Source organism: Sinocyclocheilus grahami, unplaced genomic scaffold, assembly GCF_001515645.1.
Source record: "Sinocyclocheilus grahami isolate Dianchi unplaced genomic scaffold, SAMN03320097.WGS_v1.1 scaffold721.1, whole genome shotgun sequence".
NCBI classification, from domain to species: Eukaryota; Metazoa; Chordata; class Actinopteri; order Cypriniformes; family Cyprinidae; genus Sinocyclocheilus; species Sinocyclocheilus grahami.
The window spans coordinates 576,304-603,803 of record NW_015505900.1 but is presented as its reverse complement, the minus strand read 5'-3'; the positions used below and the strand labels follow the sequence as shown (position 1 = coordinate 603,803).

The window sequence follows — 27,500 nt, the reverse complement described above, 5'->3', positions numbered from 1 at the left end:
GACTCTCTCGATCTTTATCTTCATGTCTGCCGCGCTTCCAAAACTGACTGAACTCGTTAGTGTTAGCTGGCCTAACAGAAGAAAATCATTATAATAATAATAACCTGTGTGTGGATGAAGAAGGCGGAGCCTCAGGCCCCGCCCAAGCACACTTGATTGGCTGGATGGGGTGATTGGCAGGTGTTTAAAGCTGTGCCGTTACTGATGAAGCATATCATGTGTTCTGACACTGGACGAACAATATGCAACGAGTCGAACGCGTGTCACGTCCCACTTGGCTTCGGTTCCTTTGTTTTCCAGCTTTTTGTTTTTTATAGTTAGAAAAACATTAGCTTTAGCAATACCGAATCCTTTAAACCACAAACGAAACCAAATATTGAAGATTGGGTTGGACCAAATGTTTTTCCTTGGTTTTTCCTCATCGTCTGCGGTGTTTACGGCCTGCAGTCACAGTCACATGGTTATTCATTATTATTTGGTACATTTCTGAGCTCTTGACAATGAATTGTAGACATTTTAGTTTTCCATTGACGTGTGGACCAATGAAAAAAGAAACTTCATATAAGCTCTTAAGCATGCGATAATAAACACCTTTAATATTTTAAATCAGACTTTAACCTCATTATATTTAAATGACTATAATATTTAATATAAGCGTTCTTGAGGAAGGAAGGCATATTAGCATGAGAACGTGTTGTGCATCAGCATCCGTACGTGAATCATGGCCACGATTGTATCGTTCTGCCTCTAGGCTTGAATTTAGAGGTTTTTAATTGTGATTTATGTTTTGTTGATACCAAATATTATATCTATTTTGAATTAAACTGGTAAACTGAACGCAAGGAAGGTGGATTTCACCGCGTGTCGATGTGAAAGCACTGTTCAACACTACTGCATTAAATAACGATCGTCACGTTTACTTTCATGAGTGCAGGAGTTTGCACATGTTTGTCTAGTTCATATTTGTTATGCATTTTAATATTATTATTATTAGTGTCTCCATGAATTCGGTGTATAGGAGTCTTTTCACCATCATATTCGGGTGAATCTCACATTAACACATACAGGTCAAATTTTATTAACAAAATCTATTTTTAGGATTTTTATACTTATTATTATTCTCAATGATGATTCTCTTTAGATTGTAATTCATTATTCATTATTATGATTTTTTTTAAACCATCAAAAATTAAAGCCAACAAATACTGCTTTAATGTATAAAAATGTGGAAAGTATATTTAATTCGTTTTGAAACTCAGTAAAAAAAAATTGAGAGAATTTGTCACACAAAAAAACTATCATATTTTTTTTTTGAATCCCACAATTTAAAAAAAAATAAATAAATAAAAAATATATATATACATAATTATTTATGAGCTCTTGAACTTGAAAATGAATTGGTTTTGGTTTTCCATTGACGTGTGCACCAATGAAAAAAATCAACTTTATATACGCTCTTAAGCATGCGATAATAAACACTTTTAATATTTAGCCATTTATTTTATATCAGACTTACCATTATTATATTTAAATGACTATAATATTTAATATAAGCGTTCTTGAGGAAGGAAGGCATATTAGCATGAGAACGTGTTGTGCATCAGCATCCGTACGTGAATCATGGCCACGATTGTATCGTTCTGCCTCTAGGCTTGAATTTAGAGGTTTTTAATTGTGATTTATGTTTTGTTGATACCAAATATTATATCTATTTTGAATTAAACTGGTAAACTGAACGCAAGGAAGGTGGATTTCACCGCGTGTCGATGTGAAAGCACTGTTCAACACTACTGCATTAAATAACAATCGTCACGTTTACTTTCATGAGTGCAGGAGTTTGCACATGTTTGTCTAGTTCATATTTGTTATGCATTTTAATATTATTATTATTAGTGTCTCCATGAATTCGGTGTATAGGAGTCTTTTCACCATCATATTCGGGTGAATCTCACATTAACACATACAGGTCAAATTTTATTAACAAAATCTATTTTTAGGATTTTTATACTTATTATTATTCTCAATGATGATTCTCTTTAGATTGTAATTCATTATTCATTATTATGATTTTTTTTAAACCATCAAAAATTAAAGCCAACAAATACTGCTTTAATGTATAAAAATGTGGATATGTATATTTAATTAGTTTTGAAACTCAGTAAAAAAAAATTGAGAGAATTTGTCACACAAAAAAACTATCATATTTTTTTTTTGAATCCCACAATTTAAAAAAAATAAATAAATAAAAAATATATATATACATAATTTTTTTTTTTTTTTTTTTTGTGAGATTCACCCTCACATTGCTCACAGGTGGAGAAATGAAATAGTCTCTGACACATTTATTTTTAGCTTGTTTGGTTGTTAGTAATCCAGGATTGCTCTTAATCTGTGTCAGGTGACTGTGAGCGGAGAAATTCAGCCTGCTTTGAGGTTATATAACGATATTATTGCGTTTCATTCTGTGGTTATTCTCCACGTCACGTTTGGATGATAATCTGTCCTGCTGAATGGGTTTTGTGTGTGTAATGTGTGTTTCTCCTGATGTTCGGTGTACCGCTGTGCACTTTACACCGTCTCTCTCTTACTAAAGAGGAGGATCTCTGCTCTCTTTACATCTATTTACAGGGATTTGAAGCCAAGGGCATTATGCCATCAACTTTAGACACCGAGAACATAAAACCGGCCAAACGCAACCCAAATCCATGCAACTATTAAACAGGCTTTACCAGTTTCCAATCATGAAGGACATCTCGTATGTACATACTTTTCAATCTTTTGGGTTTTCATTTATTTTGGTTATTCGTTTACACTGGATTGCTATTTTTCTCCTTCCCTATTTTGCTGTACATAAGGAAGTCTTGTAAAGAAATGAATTCTTGGCATCCCTATAGCCGACACTATGCAGAATCGCATTTCCCTGGCATGCTTCGAAATGCAGAAAATAAAATAAAAATACTGTAGAGGACAACTAAACATGTTTGAGTTCTTTCTTTCTTTTTTAAATAAACATGTGAATATCTCTGTTAATAATGATGTAAGTATCATTTATTATATAATAGCCTATATATATATATAAAGGTAATAACAAAGACAGATTTAACTCATGCACATTTGATCTGCATGCTGCACGAATCTTCTGCAGCTCTGTCACAGAATGTGTGGACTGAAGCAAGAGCTGGACATGTGACACTGAACACTGCCAGGTCTGGAATCGTGTTGAAACGAGCTGACGAGATCAGACAGACTTCAGAAAGTCTTGATTGTGTGCTAGCATTATACACGGTTGACTTGACAAAGTTTAAAAATATTTATTTCAATAAACCTCTTTGAAAACAACTGAAATTATTCTCGTATGTACATACTTTTCAATCTTTTGGGTTTTCATTTATTTTGGTTATTCGTTTACACTGGATTGCTATTTTTCTCCTTCCCTATTTTGCTGTACATAAGGAAGTCTTGTAAAGAAATGAATTCTTGGCATCCCTATAGCCGACACTATGCAGAATCGCATTTCCCTGGCATGCTTCGAAATGCAGAAAATAAAATAAAAATACTGTAGAGGACAACTAAACATGTTTGAGTTCTTTCTTTCTTTTTTAAATAAACATGTGAATATCTCTGTTAATAATGATGTAAGTATCATTTATTATATAATAGCCTATATATATATATATATATAAAGGTAATAACAAAGACAGATTTAACTCATGCACATTTGATCTGCATGCTGCACGAATCTTCTGCAGCTCTGTCACAGAATGTGTGGACTGAAGCAAGAGCTGGACGTGACACTGAACACTGCCAGGTCTGGAATCGTGTTGAAACGAGCTGACGAGATCGGACAGGCTTCAGAAAGTCTTGATTGTGTGCTAGCATTATACACGGTTGACTTTACAAAGTTTAAAAATATTTATTTCAATAAACCTCTTTGAAAACAACTGAAATTACGGTGCTTTTCTCTTTTTATCGTTATAAAGCATATTATTATTATAGGGAACATTTCATGAAACTGTTAAAATATGCAATAAAGTGCACCATCCAAACTTAATTTGTTGTAATTTATGAACACTTTGGAATACAGACCTAAAGTGGTCTCGTTATTAAAGAAGAAAAAATTAAAGTATCAAAAAGTTATAGACTTTTAAATTTACTGTAAAGAAAATCTTTTACATAACAGGTTTTACTCTAAAATTGGTATACAATTAAAGCCTTGTGTCTAAATGAGTTATGTTCCAAATTTGAAGTTGATATGAAAAAAATGGAGGTTCCCGTGAGATTTTATTCAGGGTGTCATACCACAAACAGCCACCGGGTGCCATCCAAACGCCATTGAATTTTTTAATGCATTTTTCTGTCTAGATTTCTCTGTCAATATTACTTCTATCTCAAAATCCAGGAATCCTGAGACTCAGACCTTTCCAATGATATGTATTTTGTCAAGATTATAAAAAGTTTTGATTGTAAAATACCGTAATACTTTTTGTAATATGACACTTGACGCCGCCCACTAAGGGGGAGGAGACCGGCAAAAGATTTTAAAGTACCATTTCCATGGTAACGCAATGTCCGGTTTCAAAATGGTTTTCACAGGATAAATCTTGGGCTTCTAAGCTTTCAAATAATATATGATTTATGATGATTACTAAAAGATCTCATAGAGAAAAAGGACAACAACAAAAAAGAGCGCCAAGCGTCCCACAGGTGGGACGGTGACAGTTAAGGGGTTAATTAATCATTAATTTGATCATGATGATGATTATTGTGATTAGTAATAACGATATGCACCTTTCCACCTGATCTTTTGCATTTGAGATGTAAAACTAACTTAAATGACATTTTAAGTTTAAAAATGAATTCATTTTAAAATCAATTAAATGTTATCGGGTCTAAAAGTCTCAGTACAAATCAGAGGCTCTATTTGCTATCATTAGTGAACTGCATTAGTTAACACGAACTAACATCTCAGTTCATATTAATATCAACACTTACAGTAAAATCCAAAGTTGTATCTGTTCATATTAATTGACCCGAGCTAACATGAACTAACAATGAACCGCTGTAGGCTACTTTAATTCATTTAGATTAACATGGATGAATAAATAATTGAATGAATGTATTGCTCATTGTTAGTGCTTATTGCATTAATTAACGTTAACTAATACACATGTAAAATGTTACCACGTTACTGATACATCTGCAGTTATTAAAAAGCTTGTGCTTGTGAGACTGTGCTCTCATCTTTGTGCAGATAATCATACACCAAATCCATTGATAAGCACATTTTATTTATAGAGACTCACATTAAGCCAGCATAAAACAGATTTTTAGGTTGATTTCTTCATGCTGTGATCTGGTTATTGTTTAGTTATGCAAACAATATTACAGAGTACCTGAGTAAAAATGAAAATGGGGTGGGTTTTGTAATTTTCTAATCAATATTTCACATTCATGAGAGCAAATTTAACTCAAAACTTCATATTATATTGTATTATATACATAAATCGTTTCAGTCTTTAAAAATCATTTAGGATTTATGCATTTGCAATGAGGTCAGCAACTGATAAATTACTGAACAGATAAAATATTACAGTAAAATAATAATAAATAAAATAAAGTGAAAGTAAGGTTTTTATTTGATTGATTTTCATTGGCTCGCCATTGGCCCGTATAAGGAGTGGAACTCACTGATTGGACGAGCCGCGTGTCTATCAAAAGTGCGCTAGTTGGACAGGCGGCATCAGTCGCGGAGACGCCCCGTCCGCGTCGTGATTGGACGACACCGCTGTCCGTCTATCCTTCCTGGCCTGCGATTGGCTGAGAGTGTCAGAGGGCGGCGACGTGCGCGTGCGGTCAGTGAAGAGCGCAGGGCGGATCAGCGTGAGGCCGCGACACCGACACACGCGCGGAAAACTCTCGGAAATCAACGGAATCGGTGAGAATAAACTCGTTAAAGTATGTTAAGTCTTCCTCGCGGTGAAGTCGGTAGGTAGAAAGTGTGGCGGTTTGCGCGGGTCAGTGACGCGGCTGAAGTGAGTGACCGTTACAATCACTGCGATTTGACACGAATCCGATCAGATTGATCGATTAAGATGATCGATCAGACCTGCTGCTGGTTTCAGGTCAGTTCAAGCCTGAAACTGTCGTTTTTGAGTTGATTCGTGTGTGTATTTGTGAGAAAAGTTGTGTTTGTGTGGCCTGTCAGGGTGAAATGTTGACCACAGGACTATTAATTATTCAGTATTTCCTTGGTTTTTCTTATAATGGATCATTCAGATGTGTATTTGAGCACAATACGTTTCTGTGGATGTCACCGCATCAGATGAGAACCGCTCCATCAGTTTATTTGTCATAATTCGTCCAGTCTGTGGAGTTTGTTGTGTGTTTGAGCTGAATCATATATGATCCATCCTGCTGAGGATTTATATGTGACGCAAGCATCAGCGGATTACACACACACACACACACACACACACACACAACACTCTCACTCTCTCACACACACACTCACTCTCTCACACACACACTCTCACTCTCTCACACACACACTCACTCTCTCACACACACACTCTCACTCTCTCACACACACACTCACTCTCTCACACACACACTCTCACTCTCTCACACACACACACTCTCACTCTCTCACACACACACACTCTCACTCTCTCACACACACACACTCTCACTCTCTCACACACACACTCTCACTCACACGCACGCGCTCACACACTCACATGCGCACACACACACACACACTCTCTCACACACACTCACACACACACACGCACTCACACGCACTCTCACACGCACACACACACACACACACACACGCACGCACACTCTCTCACACACACACACACAAACAACCAGATTCATACATATACATGCATTTATAGATGCTCACATATTCAGTCTTATGCTCTTCATATTAGTATGGCGTGCAGTTCGTGCCAAAAACGTGACAATTGTGTCTACTGTTATTGCCTTTGTTTTGTTGGTGTCATCTTCCTTGTAATGCATTCAGATCGGTTTCATGCTATAAATTATAGCTCCCAGTGACTGTTCTGCAACACATTTAGATATCCAGGTAATCAACTCGATAGTTTAGACTTACTTTTTCAATAATGAGTTTTGTAATAATTTTTGATCTTTGAGTGCATCTATAGAGTGTAGGTTTCATATTTGTGCGTTGTCATAATGTTCTGAGATTTAGAAAGATGTTGAGTCATTATTAAACGTATTTATAAATAAATATATACACATATGAATGAGTATTACATTTTCACCTCCTGTCCGCAACCCAACCAGAACAGACCCGTGACCCGTGATTTTAGAAGCTCTTTTATGCTTTGTCCGATGGGTTGTCTTTCCTTTTGCTCATCATATTGTTAATTGTGGATTAAGTGAAAATGCTGAAGGCTTTAGACATACAGATGTTTCTCAGGCATCTTATTTGTATATTTTAGATGTAGATGTGTTTTTTTTCCTCATCAGATTTGGAGAAATGTAGCATTGCATCAGTGTCTCAGCAATGGATGCTCTGCAGTGAATGGGTGCCGTCAGAATGAGAGTCCAAACAGCTGATAAAAACATCACAATAATCCACAAGTAATCATATTTTAGCCGGAAGCGACTGTTTGAAGTTAAAAACGTCTTAATAATGGATTAGTTTCATGTAAACACTCAGCTCTTTGTCTTCTCCAGATGTTAACTGATGGACTGGAGTGGTGTGGATTATTGTGATGTTTTTATCAGCTGTTTGGACTCTCATTCTGACGGCACCCATTCACTGCAGAGCATCCATGCTACATTTTTCCAAATATGATGAAGAAACAAACTCATCTACATCTCGGATGGCCAGAGAGTGAGAATTTTCAGCAAATTTTAATTTTTGGGTGAACTATTATCTTAATATATACATATACTTAATCTAATATGATCCGACAGTGAACAGTTTAATTTTATTATGTTAACAGAGATTAATACATGCTGTAACAAATGCATTGCTCATTGTTACTTAATCTTAGTCAGTGCATTAACTAATGGGACCTCATTGTATCATTTTGCCTGTGTCGTGTAACCGAGCGCAGGCCGTTCATCATGTAAATGAGTCAGGAGATCGGCCAATATTACGTTACACTTCACAGGTGAGCTTTATGAATGCATGTGCATTGTTTATGAATCACTTATTTGAATGTTTTTGCTTGAATTCCTTCCAGCCCGGTCAGTTTTTAGGTCAGCTAACTGGACTTAACCAGTTTTGCTGGTTTATTGCATCTACTAAAATTTCCTTGTGTGGTTCATGGGTAGTTCAGCATTAAGTTTTATCATCTGCACACTGAAATAGCTCATAAACTGTCATACTCGTAACGGTCATGAGGAAGTGAAAGGAGAACATGAGATACAGTTGTAGGTGCTTCTTTTGTGTGTGTGAGTCAGATTGTTTACAAGGAAGAGATTGCCATTCAATGATTTGATAGAGGAGTCTTCTGAGAGACTTCTGCTCCAGTGAAGCTGTAAATAAAACAGCCTGAGGACGTGTGTGTGTGTGTGTGTGTGTCCGTAAGGATCACTGAGTCACAAAACCACTCTTCCTGACGGATTCTGAGAGAGAAACCGAATCAATGGCTGTTGGCGAGTCTGTAATTGGAGCGATTGATCCGTCGGCGTGTGATTATGTAAACTGTGCAGGTCATTCTTGTGTCTTGCTGTCTAATGCATATAATAGATATGAATGTATAAGAATAGCACATTAGAATGATTTCTGAAGGATCATGTGATGCTGAAGACTGGCGTAATGATGCTGACAATACAGCTTTGATCACAGGAATTTTATAATATATTAAAATAACAAATGGTTCTTTTTAAATTGCAATGATTTTTCACAACATTACCGTTTTTACTAGAATTATGATCAAATAAATGCAGCCTTGGTTGACAGAAGAGTCTTCAATGTATATGTCCTAATAGATGTTCGTTTGGCTCAGTTTCTTGTTTGCATGTCTTTGTGGTTTTATATAGCTTCATCTTCTTTGGTGGTGGTTTGTGGTTCTTTGTTTCCATGGAAATGTGGGTGGAGCTAAGGAGTGTCTCATGAATAATGTATTAGTAAAGTGATAGAGGAGTGGTGTTTTTCTGACAGCCCAGAAATATACGGCTCGTTTCACCAAACTGATGATTTAAACTGGTTATTAGCAGTGTTTGTAATTGTGACAGCTTTTTTTCTGAATGTTGGATGACTGGTCTGTCCTTTAGTTTGCCTCAACTTACCATAAAAAAAGTTGTATTTAAATGTGTAATTTCACGTTTAATTTAATTTAAATAGTTTTTTGTTTGTAAAATTTTCCTAGCAATTTTTTTTTGTATATGATACCATGTAAATATGTTAATTACTTTTTATCTAGTGATGTGACCATATACATTTCAGCTAATATTGTTTGTTTAATGTTTTGTTTCCCAAAATATGCGAAGCACGTAATAGCAGGGCATAGGGCTGCACGGTTAATCGAATGCGATTGTCATGCGCATTTTGATAGTAATGCCGGTTCTGTAATCAGCAGTAAATCATCATCACGTGCTTTCAGATGGAGCAGCATTTACTACACATAGCCGTAGTTCACTGACAAGTTACGCCAAAAAATCGCAGACGATTTTATTGCGCGATTCTGAAATTGAAGAAATCGTTCACGATAATGACAGCTGTTTGCATAGCTTCTCAGTGAACTACGGCTCTGTGTAGTAAATGCTGCTCCGTCTGAAAGCATGTGAAAATACCACATTTAATAAAATTTTTACTCCAAACTCACTTCATATAACGTCAGTCGAGTGTTTGAAATAAATCCCTCTGTGAGATGATGTGGCTTCTTACACAGAATAAGGCACGCAACATATTTCATAGTATTTAAGCAGTAATAAAGGCATTGCATTATAAATATACTTCGCCGTAGTCGTGTGTTTATTAGTCACGTTGAATCAATGAAAGCAGTTGAATCTTCTGTTTATTCAGCTGCAGCGATAGCCATTTTCTGGGTTTCTTCTGCGAGGCGTATTTGGAGTTTCTCTGGCCTTTGGATGGAGATTTACTGCTGATCACAGAACCGTGCTTCACTGAAAGATACGCACGACAATCACAGCTTCTGTCGAATCGCGATCGATTCCATGTCGATTTATCGTGCAGCCCTAGCGGGGCATATATCATTATTTTTTTATGCATTTGTTTGTATCAATTTTCAAAAGCATTAACTAACTTCGTATTTTACATTTATTGGGTAACGTTAATAATAAATGATTATTAATGTTAGTTTGTATTTCTTTTTCCAAAACAAATACATTGTATTTTATGTATTCACAATTTTGAGCACAATTATTCGAGCATATTTGGGCATAAAACTAAAAATCAACTGATGCATCTCTACTTTTTCTTAAAGAACTTGCCAGTTCCCTCCATTGATAAATATAATAATAGTGCACAGCTGGTTTGTGTGCATGTATGTTCACTTTCAGCTGAATGTTCTGGATTGTATTTGCCACATAGCAGCGTCATGTTGAATAAATGTGATAGATTAGTGCGCATGAAGATGCTGGTGAGCCGTAATCTCTGAAGGCCCGCAGCGGGACGAGCGCAGAGCTTTACGCACAATCATCCGCTGGGAAATCTCCAAAATCACCATTACCAAGCCGTTCAGAGAGGAGAGAAAGATTTGAGACTGACGTAATGAACTGCAAACATGACTGAATGGAGAGAAATGAGGGATCATTGCTGCCAGTCCTAATTTAGCTTTCAGACTGAAGTTAATGAGACCTGTCGTCACGACTGACATCAATGCAATTGTAATTTAATAGTAACTTGTTTATTTGGTCTGTCATCACCACAAAGTCTGCGGCCGGTTGCAGCAAACCTCTTAAATTGAGAAAACCCTTTGCAATAATACCCTTACAATGAAAACTAAATGTTAGCCTGCTAATTTTACTGTTTATTCTGACCATGCAGACAGAAAGGCCTCATCTGATAGTCATGTAAAAAGAGCAGTTACTGTTTATCTGCTACAAACAGATAATAAACTTAATAACTTTGAAACGTGCAGGTTCATGAGGAGTTGCCACATCAGTGTTATATTCAGTTGAAGATTGAACTGTATGTTTACCGTTGCATCAAATAATTCACTGATCTTTGCTTTACTTTCACCTTCCTACCAAAGGAACCTGTCAGACGACGCCAAAGATAAAACGAGTCGCTAAGCACATCGATTTAGATTCAGTCTGAGTGGTACAAAAAAATAAAAAGTGCATGAGCTGAGTGTTTAAATGCAGGGGATTGTTGGTACACTGAATATTTGGTGTAGAAACAATTTTCACTTCCAAATTTTACAGTGAATTACAAAGAAATGGCAAGTAACACATTGAATCAAGTAGAAAGACTGAAGTAGTATTTTCTTGTAAATCCTACTGCAATAATAATCTTATTATATTTACAACTTCAAAAAATCATTTGAAAAAAAAAGAACAAAACAGAAGAAAAGTAACTTGTTGAATTAAACATGCAATTTGTTAAAGTAACTTTCTCCAGTGATCTTTGTTTACAACTTTAAAAAATAATAATTTAAACAATTTTCACTCAGAAATTGCTAATAAATTTCACAAATAATTACAAAGAAACCAGTAACACACTGAATTAAACATGGAGTTTTAAAGTAGAACGGCTGGAATAGTATTTTCTGAAAATCATTCTTTAGAGTTTTAGAAGTGTAAATCTGTTCTGAATTGCATGTTTTGTGCTCGGGCCGCAGTGTTTGCGGTGTTTCTCGGTCTGCATGTGTGGCTCAATGCTGCCGGCCATCAGAGAGAAGTGACACAGGTCCAGCGCTTCTGTGAGAGACACTTTCTCTGAGCTGACTGCGCACAAACACACCGACAGCTCGTCATCAGCTCGTGAAGGAGACGGCGGACACAAAGCCAACGCCACGCACCACACACACGCGTGTCTTCCGTATGGAAATCTGTTCATTATGCTAATAGCTGTTGCAGTTAATATTAATGTCCTCTTGAGACTGAAGCGCATGACAGAGTCAGTGTGTGTTATTGAATTCCTGCTCTTGGGGAAATTTCTCACTAATTCGTCCCTCGTTGTATCTCATCAGCTCAATCTGCAGAGGAGATGCCTAAACTGAAAAAATACAATAAATCAATTTAATTCTTTTTAGTTCAAAATTTCATAATTTCTCACTAAGTCGTCCCTCGTTGTATCTCATCAGCTCAATCTGCAGAGGAGATGCCTAAACTGGAAAAAATACAATAAAATAAAAATCCATTTCATTCTTTTTAGTTCAAAATTTAATATTTAAAGGGATACTCCACCCCAAAATCAAAATTTTGTCTTTAATCACTTACCCCCATGTCGTTCCAAACCCGTAAAAGCTTCGTTTGTCTTCGGAACACAATTTAAGATATTTTGGATAAAAACAGCTTGTGACTGTCCCATTGACTGCCAAGTAACTTACTCTGTCAAGGTCCAGAAAAGTATGCAAGACATCGTCAGAATAGTCCATCTGCCATCAGTGGTTCAACCGTAACGTTATGAAGCGACGAGAATACTTTTTGTACGCCAAGAAAACAAAAATAACGACTTTATTCAACAATTCGTCGTCTCTGTGTCTCTCCGCATCACCGTAGCACCATTTTGGAGAATATCCAAATCCAAATATATTTGTGCGATTTGCGAACCGATTTAAAAGGTTCATTGAAAAGAATCGGTTCGTTCTTGAATCAGACACCGCTTCTGCGTCTCAGAGCACGTGATATATTTTAAGGAGTAACGATATGTTTTATGAAATGTAGTGAAGTAAAAAGTACGATCTTATGCTTTGCAATGTAGTGAAGTAAAAGTTAAAATAAAACCACTCCAGTAAAGTACAGATACTTAATAATAAAAATGTACTTAAGTACAGTAACAAAGTAAAAGCAGCAAGTCTCTTGAGGCGGTGTGTGTTACAGATATTTTACTATGGTTAAGAGGGTTTCTAGGCACTTTTGACCTATAGTGTCAAGTGAAACAGACTTGAGTGACTTATTGTTTGATTTTCTCACCGCTGTGTGAAACGGGCCACAGTCATTAGAGAACAGTACAGATGTGTTGATTATTGACTGCAGCTGGTTAAGGGTCATTAGATGACCCAGAGCAAGGTGAGGGTGAGACGGGTGAATGCTGTCTTTGTGCAGGCTGTGTGTGTGTGTGTGTGTGTGTGTGTGTGTGAGAGAGCGATTGTGTCACAGTCCTGTCCTTCTCTGAACCTGCTGCAGTGTCACACCAGGGAATTCCAGGCATCCGTGGAATGTTGGGAGGCTCGTAAACACACACACACGCGCACACTGTAAGTGCGCTTTCTCGTTGCACATGCATGTCATATGTGTTGTTATTCAGCTAGATATAATCATGTTGAGAGTGTAACTAACGTTTATTAAGTTGCTCCGCAGGATTCTCTGAAAGTAGTACAAGTTTTGGGCTGCTTTCCATTAGGGATGCGCGGGTCTAGTCGACTAAACGGTACAGCTCCTACTAGTCGACACTGAAAATAATAGTCGATTACACGACAGGAAAAAACAAACAAACATGATTTTATCATTCAAATTACCGTCATTTTAACATTGCATTTAAAACATTTTAAATAAGTTAAAATAAAACGTTTGAAAAACGTATTTTTAAAAGTTTATCTGGGCGGAAACTACTTTTTTCAGAAATATATATTTTATAAGCTTTTTATTATTATTTTTTTAATTAAAACGACAGAATAAGAACAAGTAGAATAAGGAATATAAGTTACCAATCAAATGAAATCGGTATTAACAAAATTAATTTGTAGAGTTGGCACAGAAGAACACAAAAGTGGCTTTGTGTACTTTCAGACATTTAATGAGGCTCAGAAGGGGAATGAGTGCAATTAAATCCATAAATTCATGATGATATTAATGTTTTAAATATACAATTTTGAATATAGAAATATTAAATGATTTAAATAACTGAAAAGATACTTTAAAAATGAAACTAAAACTGCCAGCAGGTGGCAGCAAGTCACTGATTTTTATCAAAAATTCTTTTTTCTTTCTTTTCTTTTTTTTTGTGGATTTTGGAGTTTAGTTATTATACTCTTCATCATTCAAACTACTATGATTTTTAAGTTAAAATGCTATTTTATTATGATTGATATACTATTATAGTTTTTTTAATATATCGATTAGATTTTATTTTATTTGTCCTGTTTTCATAATAATTTTAGTTAGTTTTAGTAATGTGTTGTTTTTAATAAGTTTACATTTTTTATTATTTTTATTGTATTTATTTGTTTTAGTTTTAGTTATTCTAATTATTCAAGTGAAACTAAACAAAAATGAGAAATGTTGTGTAAAACCATTAAAAAAATTCATAACGTCAACTGAAATAAAATAAAATACATGCATATTTCAGTTAGTGTTATTTTTTTTTTATGGTTTTACAATGACCCTGAAGTTGAATCATATCTCTCTCTGTAGTGAGATTTGTTTTAGGAATCTCTTAATTCCTGATTCTCAAGCATGTCGTCACTGAAGGGTGAAAGTAAGTGTGTGTGTGTGTGTGTGTGTGTGTGTAATAAGATCAGATAGTGTTTGTGTTTGGATTCCTGACACACCCACAATTCAATCTCAACTCATGTGTGCAAGAGATTATGGTATGTGTGTGAGCAGCATACCTGTGAGTGAGTGAGTTTCTTTTAGTTTTAGTTATTCTAATTATTCAAGTGAAACTAAACAAAAATGAGAAATGTTGTGTAAAACCATTAAAAAAATTCATAACGTCAACTGAAATAAAATAAAATACATGCATATTTCAGTTAGTGTTATTTTTTTTTTATGGTTTTACAATGACCCTGAAGTTGAATCATATCTCTCTCTGTAGTGAGATTTGTTTTAGGAATCTCTTAATTCCTGATTCTCAAGCATGTCGTCACTGAAGGGTGAAAGTAAGTGTGTGTGTGTGTGTGTGTGTGTGTGTAATAAGATCAGATAGTGTTTGTGTTTGGATTCCTGACACACCCACAATTCAATCTCAACTCATGTGTGCAGAAGATTATGGCATGTGTGTGAGCAGCATACCTGTGAGTGAGTGAGTGAGTGAGTGAGTGAGTGAGTGAGTGAGTGAGTGTGTGTGTGCGTGTGTGTGTGTGTGTGTGTGTGTGTGCGCGCTCTGTTTGTAGAGTAATAGATTACACTGGCTTAACTGTGTCAATGGCCTCACACGACCAGAGACGAACACGTTTACTTAACTACATAAATGAGGTCAAACAATAGACTTGTAGCATTTTATATAAAGCCAATTATGACTGCTGACTAACCTGAACCCGAAAAGAAAATGTGCATTTCAGGGATATTACATTTAACTAAAACTGAAACTAAAAGCATCATTTTTGTTTGTTTTGTTTTGTTTTTTAACTTGGGGAAAAAAAAAATTCAGATTTCGCTCATGTTTGGAGACACATTTATAGTAAACACACCCACAGTGACTGTTAAAGTGAATTGTGTTAGTTCTGGCCGGCTTTATCAAATCAAATATCCTCAATATCCTTCCTTTGTTCAAACATGATGACTTCCGAGGTGATCCGTCATGTTTTATTAGGCTCACGGCCCACGTAACACTTCCTGAATGTGGTATCTTTAACCAGAGCTCGTGAGGTTGACAAAGCATTTGCTTTTTTTGAATGGCTTGTCGTTCAGATACTCACCTGTTGAAAGTCATCCAGGTAGGGGCCGGTCTTCCTGAACTGCTGTTATATCTTAATGAACCCACGTGGTGTCGAGCACATAACAGGTAGTTAGCGTGATGCAGATGTGGTTCTTCTGTTTGTCGTGGCGTCTCACTCCAGAGACCTGCTGAAAAGTGCTCGGGGCAAACACTGTTCTGCAGCTTACTGTAGCTGAGCAGGTTCTGGAGGGAACGGCTGCGGAGGAGAGCCAGTCGTGTCATGTCGTAATGTTCATAGCTTTGGGGGGAAAGTGAATGTAGCTAAAGCTGAAAATCTCAGCACAGCAGTTTATTGCTGATTCACCGCAGCTCACTGATCCTCTGATGCTCAGATCCTGTAGAATCCAGGTCATTTACAATTGAGCAATAAGCTGTGAGAGTGATTCGTTTCATACCTAAAATGCCCCTTAAATGTTGTCAAATCACTGTAATGCATGACTGGGTGGCTTTTATAAAGCATGAAGCAATAGTAATATGAGATAAATAAACTAGTTATGCATGTACAGTATGCATGAATGTATATCTATATATACATGTAATTTAATATTGTAGTTTATTTTGTTATTCATGCTTAATTTAAATTTTTTTCAATTGTAATATTTTTTTTCATATCATTTTTTATTTAATTTTTGTCTTTCTAAATGAATTTATTTTCATTTCATTTTATTGTTTTATTATTTCTTTATTTTAATTGCATTTATTATTATTTTTTTTTGTATTAGTCTTAATGATTTTATTGTCATTATTTTAGTTTTTTATTTTGTTTCACTATTTTTTATTTTATTTTTATTGGTATTTTTCCATTTATTGCTACGTGAATGTCGTAGGCAATGTCAGCACAACTCGAGTTCACCTTTTTGTTTTATATATAGCATGAGACAACAGCAATACGATGCTTAATAAATACATTGGTTATTAATCATGATCATAGTAAATGCATCGTGACCTCTGGGTTGTTGTGTCATTAAACAGCAGGAGTGGGTTTATCAGGATCAGCGGGAGGCGGTTTGGCTTCGGTCAGTGCAGGTCTGATTGCTGCAGCTCATGATGATGTTGCCTCACCACAGTAGAGCAGCAGACGTAATGATCTCAGGAAAGTCTCGAGTCGACTGCATGCTTGAGTGCAGAAGAGAAGTTCAGCTCACAAGTGCTTGCCGCTGCTGTCATGCACCTAATATTCACACCACCTTCCTGTCTGAAAGCCCCTGTCTTCCTCCACTGGAACATTCTGTCCTCCTCACAAGATTCGACAGCTACACATGACTCAGCTCTGTGATTTATGAGATCAAGATTAATGCCTGTTTTATTTTATTTTATTTGGAATTTTATTATTATTTGCATTTAATTATTATTTTATTTTGAAAATGTTTTTTATTGTATTATTTTATTTTAATATTATTTTGTAATTGTTTATTTTATTTTACAATATTTTTAATTTTGTTGTTATTTTGTAGTTTTATATTTATTGTATTATTATTATTTATTATTTTATTTATATATATATATATAATTAAATAAAAAATAAAATATAATAATATAAATAATAATATACTTGATTTAAAAAATATATATTTAATTATTTAATAATTAAAAAATTAAGTTTTAATAAGGGAGAAATGATTTTCAGCTTAGCCTTGCTTCAGGATAGCTCTGTTTAATCGGGACTCTGTCTGTGTGTGCGTGTGTGTGTCCCACAGCTGTAATCCTGCTGCGTTACACCGCTGCCACATCTTTAATCTCTGTGATTAAGGAAAGCACAGACGCAAAGTCTTGAGATTACACAACACAGGAAGACACAAATTATGATTATCAGCAGAGAGATGCCGCAAATGAGTCACCGGCTTTGAAAAAAAAGTAGTTAAAGAAGGACAAATTAGCACATTTGGGCTGGTTTCACCCTCAAGACGATCTTGTTTTTATCTGCTGATAACGGACATGTTAGATGATCACACATGTGTCTTATGAAATAACAACATCTCACGGTTGATGTCAAGAGATTGCATCATAATATATGACATCATCATAATAGTAAACGTTTCCTGCACACATTTGTTTTTGCTGCGGTGCATATTATAGTACAGAGATGGCAGTAAATACAAAACCTTAATGAGCATAGGTAGTTCTGATTATTGTGTTTATTAAAACTAAATGTTTTCTGATTTCGTTGTTGTTCTGTCACAGTAAGAGTCATGGCGGATCTGAGCTTGACCGACGCTCTGACCGACAGCGTTCCTCTGCCTGACGTGGAGAACATGGTGGAGAGGGATTTTGTGGCCACGCTGGAGGCCGAGACCTTCGACGATCAGGTCGGAGAGACGGTTGACAAGACGAACTTCGTCCCACTGCTGGACAATGACGGGAAGGGTGAGTCTGATCTGTTAATGTTAGCAGGTTACCCAGCGTAAACATCAGGCATGCCCAAGTTTTATTGTGTCTACTGTAATACCAAACAGTATTTTATTTTATTTTATTATTGCATTGCATTCTTATTTTATTGCATTGCATTGCATTGCATTTATTTCTTATTTTATTGCATTGCATTGCATTTTTCTTATTTTATTTTATTGCATTGCATTGCATTTATTTCTCATTTTATTGCATTGCATTGCATTTATTTTTTGCATTGCATTTTAAAATTTTTTATTGCATTTTTTTAAAACTACATTTACATGATCTGATTCTTAGTGTTTTTCTTTCTTTTTTCTTTCTTTTTTTTTAAATCTACTTATTTTATAATAAAAGTTGTGCAGCGCCTCTCTTCACAGATTAATCGTTTTTTCGAGATGAAGTATGCTTGCAAACAGTTTCAGTAACCTGTGATGTTCATTGAATGTTTGTGTGTGAAATAAGCAATTCCTCTGGTTTATATTGGCCTGTGTGAATCTTTTGTGGGCATCTGTCTGATTGATTTCCAAGAGTTTGTTTGCATTGAGCAAACTGTGTGTTTGTCAAGAATCTGATTTTGAGGATTTTCCCATTCAGACGTCTCTAATTGTCGAGTGTGTGTGTGTGTGTGTGTGTGTGTGTGTGTGTGTGTGTGTGTGAGCGCAGATCCAGGTACAGTAGTCAAGAACGGACAGCAGGAAGTCCAAGGGGCTCAAAACGCTGGTAAGAGACGCCTCAGATTTTCTCGTCGCCCCAGTTTAGTTTCGGGTGTCGCTCCGTGATTTGAGTCATACCTTGGTTTGCTTGTTTTCTTTCATGCTCATTTTCCGTTCAGATCATTTGTTTTGGTCTCAGTGGGCGTAGAGGAGACTAAAACCTTCATTTACCAAGGTTTTAGTAACTCTGTAATTGCATGTTTATCCTGTTAGTAGTGCATTGAATAGTACTTTATACTGTCCTCCTCAATCTTGATATCTAGGGTCCTCTGTCACATGATGTCTGTTGGCCGGATTTGACTTTGACAAACTTTGTATTATTATTATTATTGTTTCCCATTTGTTGATACAGACACGAGTTGAAAGTGTGATCGTGCATAGACACTCAAATGGAATCGAGATTGTGAAATAGGTCCTGCATGTTCATTAATGTATCGATTTACCTAGATATCTGTTGCTCTTGTTTACATGCACTGATGTTTATCAGTCCGAATGAATCCAATCTGTATTCAGATGTGAAAGAATGTATGTATATGTGTCTTTTTAAAAAAAAAAATTTTAGTTTCCGTTAACTATAATCCAGATTTAGGGTCTTCGCCACCCGTTTCAGTCAGTGAAGTGAAGGCTTTTCAGTCTGATAAGTAATGAATTGCTTGTAAAGACGTCTGTTTTTTTTGTTTTGGGCTGTATGTTATCTGTCATACATGACGGTGCATGTCGTCTCCATGTCTTGATTTCAGCTCACAGCTTCAATGTTTTTTGCTCTTGTAGGTTTAGCGTTTGATTTATTTGCATCCATTTTCACACACGTATGCCAGTAAGCATTTATTCTCAGCTCTCAGCACACAAGAGCAAAATGCTTCAGACGGGGTGAGTCAGACTGTCATTGCATGCTGATGAATAAAGATGCTTCGTCTGGAGTCACTGCAGCTCACACAATGACCATCAGTTACTAATATGTGCTTTCACTGTATGGCTTCATGATGGGCAAGACAGACAAATAGCATGCCTCAAGTTCATTATTGATTACTGACACAACATTTAATGCTTAATAAAAATAAAAATGAACACCCAGCTTTGCTCTTTTAATGCATGATGTGTTTTATTGACTGTCCTTAAGATGGCACTGTTGTGCTGGATTGAGCTCCTGCATGAGCTCTGGATTTCTAAACATTCATCATGATTATAGAAAGTTTCTCTTTGCTGTTCTTGCAGGAAGTAAGTAGGGCAGAGAATATAGATCTGTGAGCTGCAGCCGACGCAGATGTCCAGGGAATAGAGACATTTTTAAACACGTCTTCATTTATTTGTGAGCGGGGCCGTGCATGCTGCATGCGACGAGGCTGATGAGACAATGATTGACAGGTGTGAAGTACTAACCAGCACTGTTGTTCTCTTCCCGTCTGCTGTGTGTTTCTGCTCTGCGTCGTGTCTGTTTCCGCCCCGTGTCTCGCTTCAGACGACTAGATCTTCTGCTCGTGGCTGCGGCTGCGTCTCGATGCCTCTTCTTCTCCTCACGCTCACGCCGCTGAACATTCTGGAAAACCCATTCCTGACACCACCTTCAAAAGCCTGCAGCTTTATACCCTGCTTAAGGACTTGGGAGAAAACTCTGATTCCAAACCCTAGTGAGCTGCTGTCTGCATAGGCTGCTGCCTTCTAAGGGGCCGTTCACACAGGACATGCTCAGTTTTATTAAACCATTGCGACTAGCATTGAGTACAGTTTCACTTTTATCAATTCTGATTCTGCATGTAGAATCCGGTTCTTATTAAATCTCGGTTCAGATTAAAATATTTACAAAAATTAGCCTACCTTTTTATTCCTGGCACATTTAGGCTATAATCACTACTGCCAACTCAATATTTAACTAAATAACATTTATTTAACATTCAAGTAAATTCATAAATTCTTAACATTCAAGTAAATGCTACAGATATTGAATAATTGAATAAAAAAAAAACCTGCTGGGTTTTCACACTGTGAATTAAATAAACATTATTATTATTATTAAAGCTACAAAAGTTATTCAGTAATAAGCAATGAGTGATTTTCCAAATAGGAGCCGGTTCTCGATACCCAACTCTACCCGTGACATGTCTGGCTGATTTTAACACAGAAATCAGGTAAAGTGTTGGGTAAAATATGCATTTTTCTGATAATGTGTTACTCAAAATGCATAAAAACATGGAACACAAAAGTTGGGTAAAATTTTGGATAAAATATGCATTTTACTAATAATAAGATACTCAATTCACAAACACATGGGACACAAAAATTGGGTATAATATTGGGTAAAATGTGTTTTTCTAATAATGTGATACTCAAAACACAAACATATGGGACTGATAAATTGAGCAAAAGTTATACATTTTTAATTAAAGAGTTTTTATTAATACTCGTCCTTAATAAAAGTGTCTTAAAAGGCAGCAAAATCATGTCACCTGACTTTTTAGACCAGCCATTAATTCGAGAGCACACTATGATGCCTTAAAATGCTGACTATGTAGGCGGCTCACTAGGTTTTGGAACACTGTCTGGTTGTCAGACACACTCCAGCCTCTCATTTAAAGACATTTTTCCTCTTCCTCGTCGGCAAAGTCATCTCAGCCACACTTTACAGCAGCATCAGCGGCCGCGGGACGCTCCAAAAACCCCTCCGTAGGCTCATGGGAAACGGGATCTTTTGAGGGAACGGTAGCTCGGAGTGAGAGTTGATGTATCTGGTTGAGCAAAAGTTATACATTTTTAATTAAAGAGTTTTTATTAATACTCGTCCTTAATAAAAGTGTCTTAAAAGGCAGCAAAATCATGTCACCTGACTTTTTAGACCAGCCATTAATTCGAGAGCACACTATGATGCCTTAAAATGCTGACTATGTAGGCGGCTCACTAGGTTTTGGAACACTGTCTGGTTGTCAGACACACTCCAGCCTCTCATTTAAAGACATTTTTCCTCTTCCTCGTCGGCAAAGTCATCTCAGCCACACTTTACAGCAGCATCAGCGGCCGCGGGACGCTCCAAAAACCCCTCCGTAGGCTCATGGGAAACGGGATCTTTTGAGGGAACGGTAGCTCGGAGTGAGAGTTGATATATCTGGTGACGACAGACCGCGGATACACACACACACACACACACACGATCTGTTTACCCGTCTCACTGTCAGGCCTTTCTTCTTCCTCATGCACATTTCAGCAGTTAAAGTCAACATAAAATGACAATTAACCCCATTTACTTTGCACATTTCTAGTCTTATTGTGAATGTTTTATCAGAGCACATAAAAAAATAATTTTTCATATAAACTATTTGTTTAGTCTTAGGCTGCTGTAGTGTCAGTGAATTAATTAATGCAAGTTAATGTGATAAATGTGACCGCAATACTAGCAAATAGAGAGTAGAGGGTTATTATAGTTAACTAAAACCTAAATACAAAAACATTTTTGTTACTAGAATAAAATAATATTGAAATAAATTTTTTATATTTTATTTCAGGTAATGTTTATTTTTTATATAAACATTAGCTGAAATGAAATTTAAAAAAATATATTATTTTATTATTTCAGCTAGTTTTCTAGATTTCTTATTTTAATTAGTTTGAATCATATCTACTAAAATAACTGCATTTTAAATTCATAAAAACTATACAGACATAAAATAAAAAAGCACAAGAAAATTACTACAACTTAAAAAATGGAATAAATAAACTGAAAATATTAATAAAAACAAAACAATAATATCTCATCGATAGTTAAATAACACTGTCTGACTCTGAATATCCTGTTTCAGCCCAAAATGCATCACAGTGCAGAAGTATGTGGCTTGTGAATGTAATTTCATGTTGGCTTTAAGTCTGTTTTTGTCTTAATATCCTAGAGAGACTTTATTACTTGTGATAATCACTTGATAACCTGTAAACATGCACCGTCAGTGAGTCATGAGTTCTGATGCACACAGCTTTGTTTATCGTCATACAGCAGTCGCCCAAAGAGACGTGTTGTGTTTTCATTGCTGCATTTGATTATATAGTAAGATGCATCCTGCACACAAACATATGCATATGTACTCGTGTCTGGCTATGTTAAAGCTCACTACTTGAGAGCTCAGCTGCCAAAGTTCATCATCACACACACACACACACACACACTGGCAGCCTGTTGCAGGTATGTCGTTTTCAGTAGAAGAGTTTGTGTTTATTTCAGGCCTGACGATGCACTCAGTTGTTGTTTTTTTAGCTGATGTGTTTCCTTTACACAGCTCTTTCTTTCAGCTGTACCTTTGTTTTTAACAAGTGCATGTGTTTTAAATGATTGATTGATTTGTCTGCTTTTCTAGTCTTCTATGTGGTTTTAATGAACTCCCAGAAACCTTTTTCTGACCCACATTATTAAAAGGACTGAAAATGTGTTTATTTCATTCATTATATTCATAGGATGTCTCTGCTTGCAAAAGTGCATTTTTAAAGGTGAGGTGTGCCATTTTTTGCGACACTAGCAGTACCAAAAATGTGTTATTTTATTTTATTTTAATTTCCCCCACCTGCCCTTGGTCTTTTATTGTATGTAAAATATTGTAGAATATAATATTATAGAATTATATAATAATACTTCTATGCAGCTGAAACGCTTTGCAACTCAGAAATCACACGCTGCATCTTTAGAGATGGATTGATTGAAATTGCACTTAAAGCAGATCTCATTTAACCCTGAGTCTTACGATGTGACTGTTTAACCAGAAACCAAGAAAGGCTTCAAACACGCTGCTGTTGCTTCTTCCTCCACGTACACACATGCTGGCTGCTGTAGTCTTTATTACGTCTGATGTACGTGTAGATTTTTCTAGTGTCCACACAGTTAATAAAGTTTTTATCGACTGTATCTGACTGTCTAAACTGTCTGTCCTGTGGAAATCTGGTTATTTGTTACGGTATTGATTTTGGATGAACGTCTTGTATGGCTGGTCGGGATGCTCATGTTACCACATCACTGTTTTAATAGAGAAACACAATCACAATGTTAAACTTTCTGGGGAATTTGACAAATGGCTGCATATTAAAGGGATAGTTCACTTAAAAATAGAAGAATAGCATTGGACCCCATTGACTTTCATTGTATGGAGAAAAAAGCACTTTTTGTGTTTCACAGACAAAGGAAAGTCAATATGTTAATTCTAATCTTTTCGTTGGTTTTTACTCCTCGTCATAGCTCCAGTAACGCGTGTGTTTGGGCGGCGTCTCTGCGGCAGTGGCTCCTACGGGAGCTCTATATGGGTCAGCCTGGCCTACTTGAGTCTGTTTTAGGGCTGGATGGCCCCGCAGCAGATGTGCTCGATCTGGAGCCGTTGTGTCCCTGATTCTCCAGAGGACGGGAACCTCTGAGTCCATCTCTCATCCAGCTGTGCCCACTGCACAATCAATCACGCGTTTTGTTTTAGAAAGGCACGTTTTTAATGTTTTGTCGGCAGAGCGTAATGCTGACAATAAGGTATCACAATGCATAATATATACATATCATACAAATATCAGTAAGATTTAAAAATAAAAGTTTCTAATGCTTATTATCATTCTAATATGCTGATTTGCTGCTCAATAAACATGTCTGATTATTATCAATGTTGAAAACTTCATATTTTATGGAAACCGTAATACATGTTATTTTAGGATTCCTTGACGAGTAGAAATTTATTTGAAATAGAAATCTTTTCTAACATTATAAATGTCTTCACTGTCACTTTTGATCAATTTAATGCATCCTTGCTGAATAAAAGTATCAATTTCTTTAAAAAAAGAAAGAATGATAGTTTGTATAGATTTTATTTTACAGTATTTTATTATTTTTTAATATGTAGTATTTCGTATTTATTTTAGGTTTTTAGATAAAATAATAAAATATAACTTTAGTACTTTATTATTCATACACACAGTAGATGTAAATAATGTATTATTATTATTACTATGTTTTTTAACAAAGAACTGGTAACTGATTAAGTTGAAATATCAGTGCAAACATTAGTCAAATTTGTCATTTTCAAATAAAAATCTTACTGACCCCAAAGTTTAGAAGGGTGGTGTGCATATTTTATAGTATTTTGTTATATTTTCTAATATGTAATATTTAGTATTCATTTTAGAATTGTATTTATCATATGTAATTATTATACATGTATAATAAAATGCTATATATAAAAAAAATAATATACTGTATTATATATATATATATATATATATATATATATATTAGGGATGCACCGATAGGATTTTTTGGGACCGATACCAATTTTAACAAACATTTATTGGCCGATACCGATATTTGTCACTTCCTCTATTATTTGAAATTTTAGCATCAAAATAGATAGTATTTTGATCATGTTTTAAATCAGCAAAGTTCAAAAACACCTGCATTAAATTATACTAGCAGTTTTATTGCTGCATCATCAAATAATTTCTAATGAACATGGATTGGATCCATTTAACGTTCAACAGGCCTACATAAATACAACAGAACAAAGATGCATATTAAATAAACAGTGCTTTTTAGGAAGGTTTAACAGTTTTCAGTTATAGAAATAAAGTAAACAAATGTGAAATAACACTTCACTGTATAAATTAAATGCATATTAATCCTGCTTTATTGTAACAGACTTTATTATGATTGATCTTCTAATTTGTTTTTGTATACATTTTAATATTTTTTGTAAGTTTAAATATGTATGAGATCTCCTTTACTAAGGCGGGACTCCTATTTTGACAGGTTTTCTAGTCTACGGAGCTATATCGGTAATGAAAGCTCGCAGTTCTTCTGATTTAAAGCTTGTCAGTTTATTAAGCACCCCCCGAAAAGGCATGAGATCTGTATATATTTGTTTACTGTTAGTTGTAATAAGTATTTTGTGTAATTCGCTGTATGTTGATGATAATGCGACAGAGAGAGAGTTTAATGTGTTTTGTTTATTTTTTTGGCGTGAAAAAGGATGCAATAAACGTAATAAAACATCAGTAAAGTTTTGGTCATCATTCAGATGAGGTCCGCTACACTTATGAAAGTTACAAAAGTTATTTAGTCAAGAATAGTGTGCGATCTTTTGTCTTTTGTTATTTGATTAGCATTAAAGTGCAGACAGCAGCGCTAGGATTATGCAACAGACGTTATACAGCTCAGTGCCTTCACGCAGTTAATTAATAAACCATCGGTTTGTTATATCGACCTTTTTCCTTATATAGCCGATGGTTGTAAAGTGAGGAAAAATCGGCCGATACATCGGTGCATCCCTAATATATATATATATATATATTTTTTTTTTATTATTATTTTTTTTACAGAGAGCTGATAACCAATTAATTTAAATATGAGTGCAGATGTTTGTCAAAAATGGGTCATTCTCTGAAAAAACACTGCTGAAAGATGAATGTTATGAGCCGTTTAAAGTAAATATACGGTTACATAATTTCAGTCGGTGCGAGTGTTTGTTGATCTGGTTCAGTATTTGCAGTAATATGTGAGTAAAGCTCTACAGCTTCTCGTCTCGTCTCGCAGCTCTTAATTCAGCATTAGTTGTTTTCGTTGAGTAATCTGAACTGAGGTCAGTTTAGGATTGGTCTTTTGGAGATGTGTGATGTGTTTAAATCACGTGTAAGCCGTTAGCACTGATGGAGCAGCGGTTTTGGGCCTCCTGCGGTGGAGGGCAGATGAGGAGCGTCTCTGAGCTTCTGTGGGGTCAGACTGAGGACACACACACACACACACACACACACACACTCGTCTTCCTCATTACCGTGTTTACCGTGTTCACTAGATCTCGCTCTGTTCAAGTCCAAACCTGTTTGTTTTTATATTATTCAAGGGAGTGTATCATGGAAAGCAGGGTTTCCCTCAATGTTATTCCTTTCTTCTGAAATAAGAGTTTAATCTACTATCTTCATTTTTTCCTCCTCTTCCTCTTCCTCATGTTCATGTTCTTTTGGTATTTTTTCTTCACCATCTTCATCTTGTTTTTGTTGTTGTTATTATTCTTCCTCATTATCTTTGTCCTCTTTTTATACCTCATTTTCTTCTTCCTCATCTTCTTTTTCCTCTTGTTTTTGTTTTTATTGTTGTTCTTCCTCATCTTCATCCTCCTCTTCCTCTCCCTAATTATCTTGTTTCTCCTTTTCTTTCTTATTCTTCCTCATCTAATTTTTCCTCTTGTTTTTGTTTTTATTGTTGCTCTTCGTCATTGTCTTCATCCTCCTCTTTTCCTCTTGTTGTTTTTGGTATTGTTGCTATTCCTCCTCCTTCCTTATCTTCCTCTTCCTCATCATCTTGTTTTTGATTGTTTTTGTGAATCTTCATCTTCCTCTTCTTTGTCATGTACATCCTCATCTTCTTTCTCATCATCTTCCTCTTTTTGTTCATCTACTTTCTCATCTTTTCTTTTCCCTCTTGTTTTTGTTTTCATTATTCTTCCCACGTTTCCTCATTTTCTTCCTCCTCTTCCTCATCTTATTCATCCTCTTCTTGTTTTTGTTATTGTTGTTATTCCTCCTCTTCCTCATTGCCTTCCTCTTCCACTTCTGCACCTTCCTTATATTTAGTTTTTTGTAATTCTTCATCTTCCTCTTCCTTGTCCTTATCATCATTATCTTTTTCCTCT

The 27,500-nt window shown here is 35.7% G+C and overlaps 1 protein-coding gene across 7 annotated transcripts in view; it reads left to right on the top strand.

Moving 5' to 3' along the window:
- The first annotated feature begins 5,814 nt into the window (after positions 1-5,814).
- LOC107560367 (microtubule-associated protein 4-like) overlaps positions 5,815-27,500 on the top strand; it is a 77,584-nt gene continuing 55,898 nt past the window's right edge. For 5 of the 7 annotated variants that reach the window (XM_016244524.1, XM_016244523.1, XM_016244521.1 and 2 more), the window contains exons 1-3: positions 5,815-5,935; positions 17,954-18,136; positions 18,824-18,880. In XM_016244524.1, the coding sequence (XP_016100010.1) occupies positions 17,962-18,136; positions 18,824-18,880 (232 nt within the window). In that variant the 5' untranslated portion in view covers positions 5,815-5,935; positions 17,954-17,961. The remainder of the gene's footprint in view (positions 5,936-17,953; positions 18,137-18,823; positions 18,881-27,500) is intronic. The other 2 variants (XM_016244527.1, XM_016244520.1) reach the window with 2 other exon arrangements.